General features: G+C 39.3%; 1 protein-coding gene and 1 pseudogene across 1 annotated transcript; one reads left to right on the top strand and one right to left on the bottom strand.

The window, feature by feature from the left end:
* Positions 1–52: 52 nt before the first annotated feature.
* Positions 53–1,015, bottom strand: LOC146465680 (uncharacterized). Its single transcript, XM_085128871.1, has one exon. It carries the CDS (start codon positions 1,005–1,007, stop codon positions 87–89), a length of 921 nt encoding a protein of 306 aa, XP_084984997.1. The 5' UTR covers positions 1,008–1,015; the 3' UTR covers positions 53–86.
* A 779-nt stretch (positions 1,016–1,794) lies between these two features.
* LOC146465679 (uncharacterized) lies at positions 1,795–4,340 on the top strand (annotated as a pseudogene).
* Positions 4,341–17,935: the final 13,595 nt, after the last annotated feature.

The raw sequence follows: 17,935 nt of genomic DNA, 5'->3' as shown, positions 1-17,935 counted from the left end.
CAATTTGATAAGCCATTACACTTAACAACAAACTAGTGGCAGGGAAAGAGCAGACGCCTTATACTAACAATGTATTTTTGTAATGATTATAAATTATCTAAGTCTGCCTCAGAGAAGATTCTAATAGGTCTGCCATCGGGGGAAGTTTTAACAAACATCTTACCATCCATTGTCCAAACACTAAGCAACGTACCATCTCTTCTGCGCCTGTTAGCTTCTTCTAATAATCGTCGTCTATAAGTTGTCAGGTTCTCATTGATAAAAATGCCGCGTTGTGTTGTGCTTGCATATCCAGGGAAGAGATCTTTGATTTTAACGTTCTTCAACTGTGTACGCTTCTTGTAAAGGCTTGACTTCGTTTTGTGGCCAGCAAATTTCGCGATAATACCTTTTCCTGGTCTTAATTTCTGGCAAATCTCGATGTCCTCCGGCTCGACCGTAATGTTAAGAGCTTCAGCTACTTTAATTACAACGTCCTCCGTACTAGAATAGGCGTCTTCCGGAATTCCTTGTATTTCAATGGAGTTTTTACGTGTGTATTGTTCGAGGTTATCAAAGTTATCCCATAGTTGCACAATATCTTCCGTTTGATTACGAAGTTTTTCTTTCGTTGCTTTTAGCTGTTCGTTAGTTGAATCCAGGGACACTTTTAACGCCTTGTTTTCGTTGTTCGTCTTTTGTAACGATTTCTTGAGCTCTTTCAGTTCGCGGTTGTTGAAATTTATACAGTCCTTTAATTCTTCCAGTTCCCTTCTCAATGCTTTGTTGTCACTCAGAAGTGACGAAACAGAGCAGTTGATTGATCGATTGATGGCTAATAGTAAGCTTTTAATTTCTAACAGACTAGGCTCCTCCTCGCTGTCGGCCAGTGATTGAATAACTACGTTTATGTCTCCTTCGAGGTTTCTAGCAGATTCGGAGGCCATGTTTAGTTTCTTCGAAGCTCGAGGCGAAGTTTCTTCTTCAATGGAACCTCTCTCGCCACGCTTGTTTTTCTGAGCGCGCATTTAGTTAAAAGGACATTTGTAACTAAGATCTTAATTTGTATTTACCGAGAGTTATTGGGCGTCGCTGCCATACTTCAACTACGCGGACGGCAAAACGAATATATGAATTGACAAAGACTCAAAAATCAACAAAAAGCTTTTCCAACAAAACTTTTTATTGAAATAAACGATATATTTGCTATTAGAGGCAAAAAACTTTCAGTTTTTTTGCGTACGTGCAAACACGCATGTAAAATTTGAAGACGCTCCGTGTTTGTACAGAGTGATCACTCGCAGTAAATTCGGGCACATTTGCGATGAAAATTACAGAAGTTACAGAATTCTGGTTCAAATCATCACTTAAACTATTTGTAAAAAGCAAATCCACATCGGAAAACATCATTTACCGTGTTGTCACCATTGTCCTGGTCTTATAAACTCCGTTTGAAGCCCGCCGTTCGGTTTTAACTTTTGAGGCATATTTCGGTAGCGGTGTGGAAATATAAGAGATCACAACGCGAAACGGCTTTTCGCCGTTTATTAACGCCTCCAAGTTCTCTTTTTTGACCGTAGATTATTGTTCACAGTTATTCCTTTCCATTGTGAGCTTAAAAAAGATGTACTTGCTTTAAAAGATGAAAAAAACATGTCTTGAAACTTCAGGACCGATTCACACGCGGCACCATTTTGTAATTTTGCTCAGCTCCATGCGGTAGGTTCAGAAGGATCCTTTCCCCTACCCCCTAAAATGCCTTAAAATATGAGCGAAAGGCAGATTCTGATTGGTTTATCATTCTACTAGCTATTGTAACCTTTTCAGGACGAAAAAAACTCCAGGAGGGGAGGGAGAACGTATCGAGTTTCACGCGCGGAGCATGCGCGAGGGACGGCCGGTTTTGGCCGGTGTAGGAGTCAATGGGTTAAGTGATTGTTTTGACATGACTGATGAAGATCTGTTTCAAGATTGCCGGAGTGACTGTTTGCGGAATCAATTTTTCAAGAAACACTTCCATGTTGTGGTATGTATTTTTTAGGCTCTATGGGGTTGGATCAGAATAATTGGGTCTTTTAACTTTTGTTTTGTCACCACTGGTCTCTGGCTTAAGTATTAGTTCTGTATATGATGTCAAAAAGAGAATCAGAATCATGTACATCAGGAAGAATTTGAAAATGTAATATAAACTATTTAAGATAGCTATTTTAAAATGATTTAAAATTAAATAATGTCAAGAAGGAGACTGATTCTTTTCATATGTTTTTTATAGGAGCCTGTTCAAAAAACACTGGGGACAACACTTTCATCACAAGGCGGAAGGATTAAACGCCGGCAGTTGTTCCAAACACACTCCTTTTGTTTTATTCCTTTCATCCAAAATCTAGTGGCTATGTTGTCAAATGATCTATTGAGAAAGACACTGTTGGAAGCAAAGTGCAAGCATGGTGATGGCAAATTTGAATTCATCCAGGATGGTACAGTCCTGTCAAACCATCCTTTGTTTTCAAGCAATCGCACTGACACGCTTGAAATTATCCTTTATAGTGATGAGATTGAACTTTGTAATGCTGTTGGTACAAGGGTGAAAAAATTCAAGCTAATCATGTTTTACTACATAATAGGTAACCTACCAAAAATGTATTGGAGTGTCTAAAATGCAATCAATTTGTATGGAGTGGTGAGAAGTGAAGATGTGGCAACATATGGATTCGATACTATTCTTCAACCTTTACTGGAAGATATGTGTAAGCTCAGTACAGCAGGAGGATATCCAATTCATTTGAAGAGTGGAGATGTGATTCACATCAATGCGTCTGCTTATGTAGCAGATAATCCTGCCGCACACCAAGCCATTGGCTTAAAGGAATCAGTAGGTGGTGCATTTCGAAAGTGCAGGTTCTGTCATGCAGACTATAATGCCATGCAAAATGGATTCTGTGAAGAGGATTTTGATCCAAGGAACCTAGAGCAGCATCTTCGACAATGCAATGGAATCAAAAAGATTACATTGTAATAAAACATGTAATATTACATGTAATAATATTTTAATATTTTCGTGTAATAAATGTAAATAAAAGATTAAATGTAATAAAAAAGATCGTTACAAGACTGCCTATGGCATAAATCGCAAAAGTATCCTGTGTGAATTTCCTCATTTTGATATATTTAAACACACTCCACCTGGTGTGATGCATGTTTTGTTGGAGGGAGTCATTCCTCTTACTTTGGAGGCTTTGATGAAACACTTTATAAGAGCTAAACAGACTACTCTTGAAGAAATCAACAATGGAATTAAGAATTTTGTTATGGCTATATGGAGGAGAAAGACAAACCTAACTTTATACGGCAACAAGATTTACAAAGTTCTTTGACCTGCCTCAACTGAGATGCAGCCAAATGACATTTACTCTTCCAAATTTTTCCCTTTATAGTTGAGAAAAATGTTGACCTTAATGATGACCACTGGGAGCTGTACACTTTATTGGCTGAAATAACTGACATGTCTTTTGCTTCAGTCATTAGCCTAGAAACCATTGCAAGACTGAAAGAAGCACTTGGAGGCTACTTAACACTTTTTAAGGAGCTATTTCCAGACCAACCCTTTACCCCAAAACAACACTACTTAGTCCATTTCCCTACAGTTATCCTTTGTTTGGGTCCTCTAATTAATTTTTGAGCAATGCGGTTTGAGGCCAAACACCAGTATTTCAAACAACTTAAGAAAATTATGAATTTTAAGAATTTGTGTCTCATTGTGCTGTAATCACCAAAAGTTAGCTGCCATCAGTCGTAATTCAATCTTTAAGGAAAATGTGTATGGACCTGTATGTCATCTTCAAGGCAAAGATCTGTCCAGAACCAAGCAAAGGATTGCCTCGACCCTCTCAATTGAAAAAAAAAAATAGCATAAACACTGTTGAATCTTTCAAGTGGATTATCATTCACGGCACTAAGTATCTTACGGATGTATGTAATGTGGCTGTGAAGTTTGACGACGAAGAAAACCCAGTGTTAGGAAAGTTGTGTGATATACTGGAATTTAATCTTTCTCTTGTTGTGTTTGATGTAATATCTTTCGAGACGGTAGGGTTACATGACTTGCTAAAGGCATACGAAGTACGGCCCCAAGCATCTGGGATTGTTTCAGTGACACCAAGTATGCTGCTTACACACATACCATTGCCTGTTTATTCTTTAAATGGCCATATTTACATAAGGTTAAAATCTGACATTTCAGACCCCAAGGGCTAGTAAGCTGTTACATTACCGGGTCATACTGTGTTGTGATACTTAATATTTTTGTTCTTGTTAGGATGTTGAGTTAGTTCTTCAAATGTCGTACACTTTCTATGAATATTAAACCAATCAAAGTTTTGTTCAATTCAGGAAACAAAAACTGTTTTAAGGAATCATATATTATTATTAACTAAGGAGGCCTTATGATCGGCACTTCAAATAACTTAACGTCAAAGTTCACTAGCTTATTAATTAGTTGGTCTTGTTAAAATGGATGCTTCAAAAGTATGCTTGCCTAGGTATTAGGATTTCAAAGCTTTATTGAGAAAATTAAAACCTTATTTTAGGGGCAAGCAACTTATTTTTGTCAACCATCACTACAATCATATTTTACAATAAAAAGTAGTGTATTAGTTCATTTTCGTTGACACTGAAATTACTACCTATTGTTTTAAAAAGAGTGCTCAGCCCTTTCTTCATCTTCAAGGTATTAACATTTTGATTAGGGAAGAATTTTTTTTAAAGGGGATTGGAACTAAATGCAATGTATATGCACTAAGAAGAATAATGAAACACTTAATATTAGTGCGAGCACATTTTTATAAGTGTTAAATTATTATGTTTAGAGTTTTTCACTTTATTAAGGATACTACTTTTTGCAGTGCTCTTACGAAAATGTATTTTGTTGGGAGGGGGCAGGGTGGGCTCTTATTTGAGGGCAGGCGCTCATGCACTTTTTGGGCTTTCAGGGTCGGCGCCTATTCGAAGTGGGTGCTTATTCGAAGGTATGTGGTTAATCACATAAATACCGTAAACTGCCAAGAAGGCCTCTTGGAAGAGGTACCAAATCAGTTTATTGACATTTGCTGCCTGTCATTTTTTTGGCTTATTATCCTTAAAGGTATGTAATGTATCTGATGGAGGTAATTTTAGATTTTAACCCCTAAGGAGTATCAGACCACAAACATTAACCCCTAAAAGGTATGGCAATCACCCCTGTCAATTTTATATGAGATTCCCCCCCCCCCCCTACAGTGGGTATTTAAGGCAGCTTTAGGCGGCTAAAGATCCCTGAGTAGGCCTTATTTATTTTTTCTGTATTTTGTTATAAGTGATATCCATACCATCAGCTGCCCAATCTATGCGTGCTACAGAATAGAACAAATGAAAATCAATTACTACTTTTCCATAGGCTTTTATTACACTATTTTTCACAGGAGAGTCCTGATGTTTCCTGAGACGAGGGACCATACATTAAATGTTTTGTTATATATTTAGACTTTCCCTTCAACAGTCACAGCAAACAAACAAACAAACAACTGCGGAATAGGCCATTATACAGTTGTGTGCTTAGTGACCTGGTCTTGGATTGGAAGCGAGGCTGGGGTGACCTTGTTTTGATACAAACCTCAGAGCTTTTTATGTGTAAATGCAAAATAGTTAGCATAAGAACAGCATGATCTACATATGAAAAGCAGTGAGGTTTGTATCAAAACGAGGTCACCCCAGCCTCCTTGTAATCCAAGGCCAGGTCACTAAGTACACAACTGTAAAATAGGCTATTGTATCCCTGTCGACTGGGATACATTTGTATTTGATCAAGGGCACGTGACCAAGAATCAACCAATCACAATGCTCGTTTTGTTGAGTGTAGTAATAATAAGACATACCAGTCTTGTCTTCGTTCTTGCAATTGTCTTGAGCTGCAGTCCCGGTTTCAGAGAGGAAAATATGTGATAACGTTTATGAAATCTTCGTTTTACAGAAAAATGACTTATTTGTTCTGCATTTTGTTGTAAGTTATATCCTTACCATCAGCTGCAGAATCCACGTCCACGTGTACTACAGAATAAAATAAAAGAAATGAAATCTAATAATAATAATAATAATAATAGTAATAATAATAATAATAATAAATGTTACTTAACCAGGGTGACCTCTTTAGCATAAAATGCTGATATCAATAAGGGCCCTGCAAAAGTTACTATTTTTTTCACAGGCTTAATTAAGCATTGCAAGGTCTTAGCAGTTGGCCTGTTAGTGTAAAATCTTACTAAACAATTTGGGACCTTGCCTTAATTATAAGTTAAGGAAAAGTTCCAGTGCCTTCTCAAAGACCTCTAGCAATGACTGAAGCTTTAAAACTCAGAAACAAATCTTAACGGACTCTTCAATCCTAAAGAGAAATAATAAATTCTTAGCTTAAGAGAAATGAAAACTCTACCATTATGAAGTTCAAATTACAGTGAAACCTCTATTAAGCGGACCTCCAATTAAGCGGACACTAAGCCTGGTCCCAAATTAAGGTCATGTTTTCTTAAATAACAAACCCCTATTCAGTGGACACCTCTATTAAGGGGACGCAGACACTAAAAGAAATTGTATTTGGCTAATTTCTATTGTTAAAGAGCTCTACTAAGCGAACACTGAACTGAATTGACAATGCATAGTATCGGATTACGTTCTTGAAATACTGTAGTCGATTAATAAAGACAAATCAATACATTTAGCTGTTAATAACTGTCCGTTAGACTGATATCCGGCCGGATGGTTGTCATTCACGATCAAAGTTCACCCAAAAGTCTTCCACAAAGTACAACACAACTATTCATTATCAAATCTTTCTTTGGCTAATTTTTTCTTTAGCCACTCAGGTGAAAGCTTATCACCATAAAAGAGGTATTCACAGGGAAGCTCTAAGCCATGTCCGTCACCTTGGTTTATTCTTTTCGCCGTAACTGTTACCTTACCAGAATGTTTTGGTCTCTTCAAAACTTTGTCACATGCAGCGCCATTAGCTTAGGAAGATGGCCAACCACTTCTTTGTGTCTGGGGTCAAACTCGTTGGGGTGTTTGAGTGGTTCCGTATTCGAGAATTCTTGCTTCCTCACAATGGTGTCACTTGCAACACCACCTACCGCTGTGACTGCATTGGAGTCCCGTTTGGACCATGTTTTGAGCAAAAGTTCCACTCTCAAAAAGTAAAAGTAAACGAGTCTGGTTCTCGAGTGCATGTGAACCAATTCAAATGAAATTCACACAGATGGTAGAGCCACTCTCCCAGTTTATAAAATTTGCCGTTAATATAATTTGGGTTTTATAAACAGGAAAATGCTCGTCTTCCTATGTTCCCTGTTAGCCATTTAGACAAGCAGGAAAAACAAGCACAACCATATTCCTATTTTCTCCGAAAGTACTCTTTCTACATAAACTAAATTAGCAGCAGAGATTACACAGATATTGACGTTTCTAAATATCATCAAAAAATTGCAAAATTGGTAATTTTGAGGGCTCTAGTATTTGCTTCAAACAGGCTTTAGAGAGAGAAAATCAGCTTCAAAAGTATCTTTTATCATCTTGTCTGCTACCTACATTTAGTTAATAAGGTTTTGGCCAACGAATTTGATGAAATATAAATTGATGCAAAACCTACCTTGAAGGTTTTGGGAATTTCTTCAGGATGCTTTCGTCGCGTGGTTCTCTCCAGTGTCTCTCCTGCGCATGCTCCGTTTTTTTGACCAAATCTAGTGCAGACTCTAATCTAACAGTTACTCCCATCGAACATCCAGATTGCCGTGTTTCAGACCAGAGATGATGATACAAGTAGCCCGCATACACTTGACAAAGAATAGTTCAGAAGGACAAAACATGGTCGTAACACTTGCGATTTCTGTCGTCGAGCACCTAAATTCATCAATGTTATCCAACCAGGAAGTAAAGTAAATGTACAAAGCAAATGCATGCCATTGAACAATTCAAAGTAACGTCTTTGGCTAAAATCGAGTCAGATATTGCGATAGTCGACAAGCCAAGAATGGTGAATAAACTGAACGCATAGGCCGGAAGTCCAATAACCACGACTGCTGACTGGATGTAACACAATGTAATGGGATGTAACATCGGATGTAAGTATAATGATATCCTGTTGTAAATCCCCTGTGATGGGGACAAATATTAAGTGAGCTTGCTTCATTGTGATTAACATCAAAAAACCTTAGTAAAAATGTATGCGTTTAGGCATATCCAGTACCTTGATGCAAACAGACTTAGAAACACCGCAACAACAATGTACCATACTCGAAGAAAACCATAGTTTCTTTAAACAAATGCTGAGAATATGCATCATAACATAAATCTAAAAACAAAAACAAAGTCACTAAAGCTGAAATGAAGCTTGGGTGAAAATTGAACGCATGATCATAATAGCCGCACCCCCCCCGCCCCAAAAAAATAAGATTGCTTTATAGACTGTGAAAATGCAATTACAGTCGACTCGAGATAACTCGAACCTTCAAGGGAAATTGAAAAAGGTTCGAGTTATCGGGACTTCGAGTTATCGAGGGTAAAATTATATAGAAAATGAGCTGAAAGGAAAGGAAAATTTTTTCGAGTTTTCGGGAGTCGACTGTACAAATTCAGCATCCCCCCCCCCCCCCCAAAGACAGAACAATAGCTTGAATATATGAATACTTAACGACCCCAAAATTTGGGGTACACACTTAAATCGGCGTGAAGTTGTAATGTGCCCTCTCACGAACGATTTAACTCATAGAACATCCTAACTTGTCTCCATCTCGCAAAGTTGAAGCGAACCAGCTATGCAGAGTCCACTTTTTCCTAACCACATTTACTGCTATTTAAGTAAACAATCATTCGGGTTGGTATGTTAGGCAGGAGCAAAGGTGAACGTGATCATGATGTTATCTTCTTACTGTATTACATGCCCTTGACTGATGTGTTTACAGTATCAAACTTCTCGTACTGTGTTGTTTTCTGATGTTTGATGATGTCTCAGTTGGCTTGTCGGAACTGTAAAGAGAACACGACATACCGATGTCTCAAATGTATTAAGCCTGTGTGTAATCACAGCAGTAGTTGCCATGTAGCCGCATCGGAGGATGAGGCAGGATGGAAAGCAGGACATTGCGTAGCATTCTGTGTCCTGTGCTCTGTGTGCTCAAGAGAATCTTTCGAAATCGCAACTGATTCCATTCAGTCCACTTCATCATCATCGCCAAACTCCGCTTCTGTGAAGCTGTCAAAGAATAAAAGCTGTAACCCCAGAACCTGACATTGGAATGGCGACATGAAATAATACAGTTTGCAAAGGACAAGTTTGGTGTTGGCAAAACCCAAATACAGAGCACCGTAAAGAAGAAACAGGAAATTCTAGAGGCATGTGAAAACAACCAAACCAAAGAAAGGGGTTAAAACAGCAAAGATCTGGAAAGTACGCAGATGTCAACAAGGCGGTTTGGGAGTGGTATTGTCTTTGCAGGTCTTCCAATGTTCCAGTCTCTGAGACGATGCTCCAAGAGGAAGCCAAACTTAGTAGTAGCTGAAAAGCTTCATGTTGATGGTTTTGTTGCTTCCAATGGATGGTTAGAAAGTTTCAAAAATGCGCGCAACATTTCTACAATGACCGTTGCCGGAGAGGAAACAGATGTCAGTCCACAAACACTAGAGAGCTGGAAAGAACAATCCAAAGGATTGATTAAGGGATAGAAGCCAGAGAACGTCTGGAACATGGACGAGGCTGGGTGCTTTTGGAAGGGTATTCCAGACGTTAGCCTCAGTGAAAAAGGGAAAAGATGCAGGGGCGGCAAGCAGTCGAAGCAAAGAAACACTTGAGCATTTTTTGTGAATGGTGGAGGTGGAAAAGAAGATCCCATAATTATTGGCCATGCTGTTCAGCCTCATTGTGTCAAACATCTGAAAGACAGGAAACAGCCATATGGATGCTACTATTTTAGCAACAAGAAGGCGTGGATGACTAACAATGTTATGGATAATATTCGTAGCTCACTAGACCAATGCTTACAGCAAAGGCAAAGGAACATTTTGCTCTTTTTGGATAATGCACCTTGCCACTCCACAAATGTCGAGAGGAAATTTTCTAAAATTACTTAAAGTTTTTGCCCAAAAATACCACGTCAAAGACGCAGCCACTTGACAGCAGAATCATCGCAAACTGGAAATGTAAATACAAGAAGGGCCTTTTGCATCATGTTTGCAGCAAAATAATGCAAGTGAGATTGTCAAATCCGTCAATCTCCTAATGTCCATTGAATGGGGGAAACAGGCATGGGACGAAGTTTTCAGTGATACAGTCATTAAATGTTTCAAGGGTACTGGCCTGTATCCCGAGGCAGAAGTGGAGGAGAATGAGGATGACCCTTTTGAAGGCAAAGAACTGTCAAGCTTGCAATTTCTGGTGAATTCTCTCAATGCTTCTTGTCCAGCCTAATAATTTGTTTGTTGTGACGACGACCTTGAAGTTTGCTGTGGTCTTGTAGACCCCTCAGACCCAAAATGGAGAGCAAAACTGAGGGAGAATATTTTGATTCAAAATGATCAAGACCCAGAAATACAAGAAGGAATTGGTGCGAAAGTGCTATGTGTGGATGACGAGGAAGAGAAGGCACCGGAAATAAAATCCGACCGGGAAGCGCTACAGATGGCTGAAAATCTTCTCGAATATGCAAGATGTAAAGGGAATGAGAAGCTTTCACTGGTACTGTCTAAATCAACAGTTCTGCTTCAGGAAATAGTTATTCGAAACCACAAACAATCTTCAATTTATGATTACTTTAAGAAATTACTAATTTGTGCACAAACACTGAAAAAGTCCATGTACCGTGCATATTATCATTTCTGTTTTGCTATTATGTTTTTCCATTTAAAATACTAATTAAAATTGGTAATGCAAGGTATTGAACTTTATCACAGTACAGAGTAGCTGTTTAATGTTCATCGTGAACAAACATCGCGCAATTTTTACAAACCTCTATTAAGTGGACACTTGGGAAGGTCCCGAAGGTGTACACTTAATAGAGGTTTCACTGTAGTTTAAACTTACTTGCCCGACATGTTGATCCGTCTGCTTGATCTTGACTAACGGTTTCAAACAAAACGATGAAAATTGCCGCCTTATAACTGGGTACCTGTTTTGCTTGCGAACCTGGTCCCAGGGCCTGATCTATTTTCAAGATGGTGGCTAGTGTGATTTGCTGTGTAGAACTGAGCGCGAGATTTCGCGGTAATTTACCAGTGTCAGGCTACACCTGCCCAAAGATTAGATTCTTATCACTTTGCAGACCTAGAGTATCGATCGAATTCGACGATTGTGCAAAAAATAGCTAAAGGTAAAGTATCAAGTTACTAGAGAGGTTAAGAAACAGCATAAATGACCACGTGATCATGTTTATCCTTCATTCTCCGCTCGCTGTTTCCAGTTTCTCTGTAAAGCCAAAGAGTTTTGGATTAACATTAAACTCCTGCACTAGTTTCATCTCGGTACTTATCTTTTCAAGAAAACATAAACGCGAATCTCACGTGTGTCATTTGCTGTAAATGTCATTCTTAAGCCCTCTACTATTATTTTTAGTCAAGCTGATGTTGGTTGATGAAGTTTAGACCTGAACTTTTACAATTATATAAACAAAAAATATGAACAAAAGGGGAACCTCAAGTATTGAAATATGTAGTTCATTATATGTAGTGAAAGTATAGTGTAGTGAATACGTAGTGAAAGTATAGTCAAATATGTAGTTGAGAGTCCAAAAGTTGGTGTCATTTCCATTTGGTACATGTAGGTTGAAGTTAACTTTGCGGTATTTATTCCTGATAAAAGAAGTTTCCACTGCTACTAGGATCTTGCTGGCTTTGTGGAATATAGAACTGTGTATACAGACCTTCAGCTTCCCAAGGTCTAACTTGTATTGGGTTTTGATAGAATAAGTTATTATTCACTGGTGCCTGTGCTGCAGGTTGTTGCAATAATTGTAAAAGCATCTCAATTGATCGACAAACCCCTGCACCCAGATCAGTAATAGCTTTACTAACACTTTCAATACTTCGGAAAAAACTTGATGTGGATTCCCTCATGACTTCAGCCAGGTCCTTCCGACATAGGGCATCTTCTTTAGCTTCTTTAATAAGTAACTCATCCCTCTGGTCTGCAGACAGAGATTTTTGCAAATGCTTCTGTTTATTGTCAGTAAGTTTAGGCCTTTCCGTTTCTTAGACTCAAGTACACAGATGGTACCAATCTCGTGGCTGCGGACAATCACATCATCAATAACATGGCTCACTCCATGGTCAGGTATCTCTCTGTGAGGCTCGATGGTGTTTTGATCAGTCCTCAAACAGACACTTACGACTACAAAGCCTTTTTTGAAACCCTCCTCAATTACAATCGGGATGAAGGAAAAACTATCTGAGTACGCCAAGGATGGTTCAATGTCTTTGACGTACTGGCCAGATTAGAAAAAAATGCTGACATTGATCTCAAGGATGCCACATACACCACTGCTCAGAACACCAACTGTGGTGTTCTGCAAACAGCGACAGGGATTTATGTCAACAAATACAAGTGGTTGATGTTCAGACCACATCTGGAAGTGTTTCACTCGGGAAAAGTCTTGGTACTGCACACGGAAATAAAGATTCAATTCCACTTCAAGGATCCCAATTTTTGGACCTATGAGAGAATCCGAGACAATGCTGTCAACAAGAGCATTCGGTTGCTGCCAGGGGACATCGAAATCAGATTCATTCTGTGTCAGTTTCCATTGAATTCAAACCTCTACAACACTCTAACCATAGAAAGACAGAAAGAGCATTATGCTGAGTTTCCTGTGGTCAGAGGAGAAATCAGGACCTACACGTTTCAAGGTGACACAGACAGTTGGGAGGAAAACAACATCTTCCAAGACAGGGTTCCCGATCGAATGATTGTGGGTTTGTCAGATGCCAAAGGCTTCAATGGAGACAGAGACCTATTATCCCTTTGCCTTTCAAAAGTTCGGTTTGGAAACCATCGAGCAAATTGTGAGGGGAGAATACCCCTTCGAAACACTCCAATTGAACAGAGGTAATGCTAGCAGAGATCTGCTAGGTTTCTTCCGATATGTTCTAGGAAGTGGTGCCAGAAAAAAGAATGTTCCTACCATGCTAAAATACACAGATGGGGGCAAGGCAAGAACTGTACCCTATTCATGTTTGACAATGTGGCTAGCGGAGATGCTGACTCCAAGAATCTCAACTTAAGACAGAGTGGAGAATTACAGCTTAAATTAAAGTTCAGTGCACCGCCAGGCAAAGTCATTACCGTGACGATTTACAGTGAGTTTGAAAACTTGCTGGAGATAGATCTGTTCGGTGTTGTGATGTACAACATCTATGAGAGAAGTTAAAAAGATGGAATTAGTAGCCTTGAGTAACGTGCAATTGAATTTCTTGGCCTGAGAAGATCCCCTATTGAAACCTTATTATCGAGGAGCCTTGCCATGGGATGGATAACTGTCCAAACCAAGTCACAAAGAGTGTGCCTACATCGTGAATACGGACAAGAAAGGAAAACCAGGGAAACATTGGATTGCTCTCTGGACCAAAGGCAATGTCTGCGAAGTGATGGACAGTTACAGATTACCAATCGAGATTTATGGAGCCAAACCTCTGGAAGCCTGGTTGAACAATGGAAGTACGTAGTGAGCAATGGTCAGTCTCCAAAATGTGAACAGCAAGACTTGCAGACATTATGCATTGTTTTCATCAAGGCAAGAGGATATACCATGTCAGATTTTTTAAAGCAGTTCTCAAAACATGGCACATTCCCCTAAACTTCTCTTTTCGTAATTAAAGAAATAGCTTCTGTTCAAGTAATAATTACATGAAGTACCCACTAGTAGTCATGATACTGCTGGTCATAAACAAACCAGGCCGCTGAGAACAAAATCTGAAGGAGATAGAAATGGACTGAATTATGAATTGGCGACCGTTTAGTGCAGGGGACTCCTGGTCTAGTGTTTTCCCTCGTATGTTTTCGATTTGAAAATGTGGAGAGATTTTCCCGGAGTATCTAAAACTCACAACAAAAAGGTTGTGAAAGAGACTCCTCAAAAGGCAGATGCTAGTGATTACGAGAAGACGAGAGCGAGAAGAAGAGGAGGACAAGGAGGAAGGTGTCTTCACTGAAAAGAACGATGACGGTGTTGGAGATGATGACGAGGGTGGTCTCAGACCATAAATCAGATGCTGAGATGCCGAAGGAATGATTGTGGAAAAACTAAACTACCTGTAACCTAATAGTAAGCTAAAACAGTGCTTGCAATAAACTAAAACACCGAGAAAAAACTATCAACAACGACAGCAAAGTTGTTTCCTGTACTTCATTTTATTTTATTTATTTTTTTAGGGGGGGGAGGGGGGGAGAGGGAGTATATGGCGAGTGAAAACGTATCCGGGTGAGTACAATCTGAACGTCACTTGCCCGAGGGCGAGTGCTGAGAAATTTAAGTTTCCAACCCTGCATTATTGTTGCGGAGCGTGGTAGTGCTGTTTTTAATGCATGGAAAAAACAAGGCATCCAGTCTCACGAGGGGATTCCGGAGTTGAATGACTTGGCCAAACGGTTTTCCAAAGGTAGACTATTGGTCATGGATGACTTGATGGATGGAGGGGGCAGTGAGAAGCGCATTTTGGATTTGTTCACTAAACATTGCCATCATCGAAACATCACAATCTTGTATCTTTGTCAAGACATGTTTCTTGTCGGCAAATGCGCCAAGAGCATTTCGCGCAATGCTCATTACATTGTGGCTTTCAAAAACCCTCGAGATAGCTTGGGTATTTGAAATTTATTGCAATCTTTCCCCTCCAATTGGAAGGATGTGCTTCACATTTTTCATCGTGCCACGTCACCTCTATGTGGTTACATGCTATTGGATCTTCATCCTGCGTCATCCCGTGACGTCAGACTCTACAGCTATATATTGAAGGACGAAGGATGGACGCACTGTTACAAGAACGGACAAGATGGAGGTGAGTAAGCAAGAGTGTGACTGTGTCATTCATGGCAATGATGTACCTTTAATGACTACTAAGGATATGGATTACTGGGACCAGGGGGGGCCAGCAGCGAGGCCTGGATCCGAGTTTACATAATCGCCCCAGTTAAGAAATTTGGCCGAGCGAGACTAAGTACTGATTTTTTGATAGACAAACATGGCGGCGATTTTATGTGAAAGCGCGTCTGTGCGGATTCGCAAACAATTTGGCTATTCGACGTCCAAACAAAACAGGAAGGTTTCGGTCGCTCTTTTACCTGAAGTTTGGTCATCAAGAGGGATCACGGACGCAAATTCTGCAGCGAAAAACGAAAATACTGCAACCGACGACTAGCTGACCGCGGAGAGGATCAGTACAGTCAACTCTCTCAAAGCGACCACTTCGTAAACAACTGTTTTGTTTCTCAGTTAAGTTAAATACTGTTTCAAGAGCTCTCTCGTAAGCGACCACCACTCAAATTTCGAAGGGACCGCGACCACTTTTTAGGCCAGAAATTTGACATATTATTATTCTTTTGTTTTCTGTTTCCGGTAAGCGACCACCCAACATATTCGCGTATGATCTGAGTAAATAATTTCTCAGACTGACAGTTTACAGACAGAGAAGATTACTATAATTAGATCTGTAGGTAAATGGGAATTGTTTCAGTGATCTGTTCCAAAATGTTACACAAAATTTCGTCAGAAGAATGAATAGATGTGAAAAAATCAAATAAATTAGTTTTTATTTGCCTTATTTTAGCTGCTAGGGTAATATTTTTAGGTAATTAATTTATCAGTCCAGCATTAGGCTTATTTTGTTGATCTTTCCCGTAAGCGACCACTTTTTTTATCTTTCGTGCACCAAGGGTTGTCGCTTATGAGAGAGATGGCTGTTTCTAGATCTGACACAGTTCACAGGGCTAGACCTGCTCCTGTAGAAATTGACTCTCACGAGAGGAAGTAAGCCTTCCTCCATTCCACTTTATCGTTATCTTCCCTATTTTTTCATTTATGTACACTTTTGTACACTGTAGAATTTCCTCCCTTTACAGCAGCTGCCCACTGAGAGCACAGGGGGCCCACACAAACTATGTGACCGTTTGTATTTTGAATTTATAGAGGCAATGTAAGGGAATATCGAAAATCCTCGTATTATCGTACTAGATTGCGATAGATATTCTCATTAAACATCAAAATAAACGTAGTTTTACCTTAAATGTTGTGTGTTGTCGTTCCTGAGGTTGAAGACGGCGATTTTAGCCATTTGAAGGGTTCGGCGTTGAACGCTCACTCGAGCGTAATAGAAGAGTGAGAAGGGAGGAAAACTTGCTTTGAAAGGGTTCCAGCGCCGGAGCGATTTTTCCCCCAAAAAACGCATTGCTCCGATTTCAAACTTCACAGCATAAAGGTCAAAAGATTTTCGATTCTTCTCGTACCTTCCAATCGAAAATCCATCCAAACGGCCCGGAGCTAGTCCACGAAGAAAATCAAAATCCCACAGTATTCGAGCGAGTGGAATGCGTAGCAAAATGCTTACGTGCCATTGTCTAACGCCGTCCAATCAGAAAGGGGCAATTAGCGGGACGGTTTGTAGCTGGCACGTAAGCATTTTACTACGCATTCCACTCGCTCGAATACTGTGGGATTTTGATTTTCTTCGAGGACTAGCTCCGGGCCGTTTGGATGGATTTTCGATTGGAAGGTACGAGAAGAATCGAAAATCTTTTGACCTTTATGCGGTGAAGTTTGAAATCGGAGCGATGCGTTTTTTGGGGGAAAAATCGCTCCGGCGCTGGAACCCTTTCAAAACAAGTTTTCCTCCCTTCTCACTCTTCTATTACGCTCGAGTGAACGTTCAACGCCGAACCCTTCAAATGGCTAAAATCGCCGTCTTCAACCTCAGGAACGACAACACACAACATTTAAGGTAAAACTACGTTTATTTTGATGTTTAATGAGAATATCTATCGCAATCTAGTACGATAATACGAGGATTTTCGATATTCCCATACATTGCCTCTATAAATTCAAAATACAAACGGTCACATAGTTTGTGTGGGTCCCCTGTGCTGAGAGTCAACAAAGTGTGGAGGGTCTGGTGATCTAATTTTTTGTTTTGCTTTAACTAGTTAAAATGTTACTATCATACCTCAACAACAAATTTTTCTTTTCCAATCTCTTCTAAACGGTGAAAAGTTGAGAGGTGATGAAAGCAGCACTTTGCTCTTCAACTTTGCCAAGTGAGCCACAAAATTAATATTGACTTTTGAATTTAGTATGTATGCTTGGTAATAAATCTCATTATTTTAAAGGAAGAGGTGAAGTAACCTTTAATTATTTTAGATTTTGTCTATCATACCTCTGGGGTGAGAACTGAAACATAAAAGAGGTAGGGTGCTTTAAAACAGCAAAACTTCAGCCAGTCAAGTGTGTGAAAATGTGCAGTAATTGCATAATTTACAATATGTTAATTACACTTGACTATGTTACAAAATATGTACCAATTAAACAATATTGCAATATGTTGCAGTTCTGATGTATATTGTCATATACTGATGACATTATTATACTGCAGAGTAATGTGGTCAGCTGGGATAATCTTCCAGTGTTTAGAAACACTTCAGTTATCAAGGGGCGATAATTTAGATTGTCTTCTTCGAAATGGCTGTTGCATACATAGAGAAACCATGGTTGAATGAGTTTGCCATCCCAGGATCTATTTGATTGATTGATGATGGTTTATTTAAATTACACATAATAGCATATAAAATGAAATACAATGTGTTTACAATTAATAAGATAATATATTACAATTGTTCGTAGGGACTGGGATTACAAGAAGTCAATATAAAAAGCTATTTACAATTCCATTTACTATAAGATGC

The sequence above is a fragment of the Pavona decussata genome, unplaced genomic scaffold (genome assembly GCF_977016875.1).
Source record: "Pavona decussata unplaced genomic scaffold, jaPavDecu1.1 SCAFFOLD_156, whole genome shotgun sequence".
NCBI lineage: Eukaryota > Metazoa > Cnidaria > Anthozoa > Scleractinia > Agariciidae > Pavona > Pavona decussata.
This window is presented reverse-complemented; position numbering and strand designations above follow the sequence as displayed.

Bases quoted from the DNA above. Each gene is read 5' to 3' on its own strand.
- LOC146465680 (XM_085128871.1), bottom strand. From the start codon at position 1,007: ATGCGCGCTCAGAAAAACAAGCGTGGCGAGAGAGGTTCCATTGAAGAA.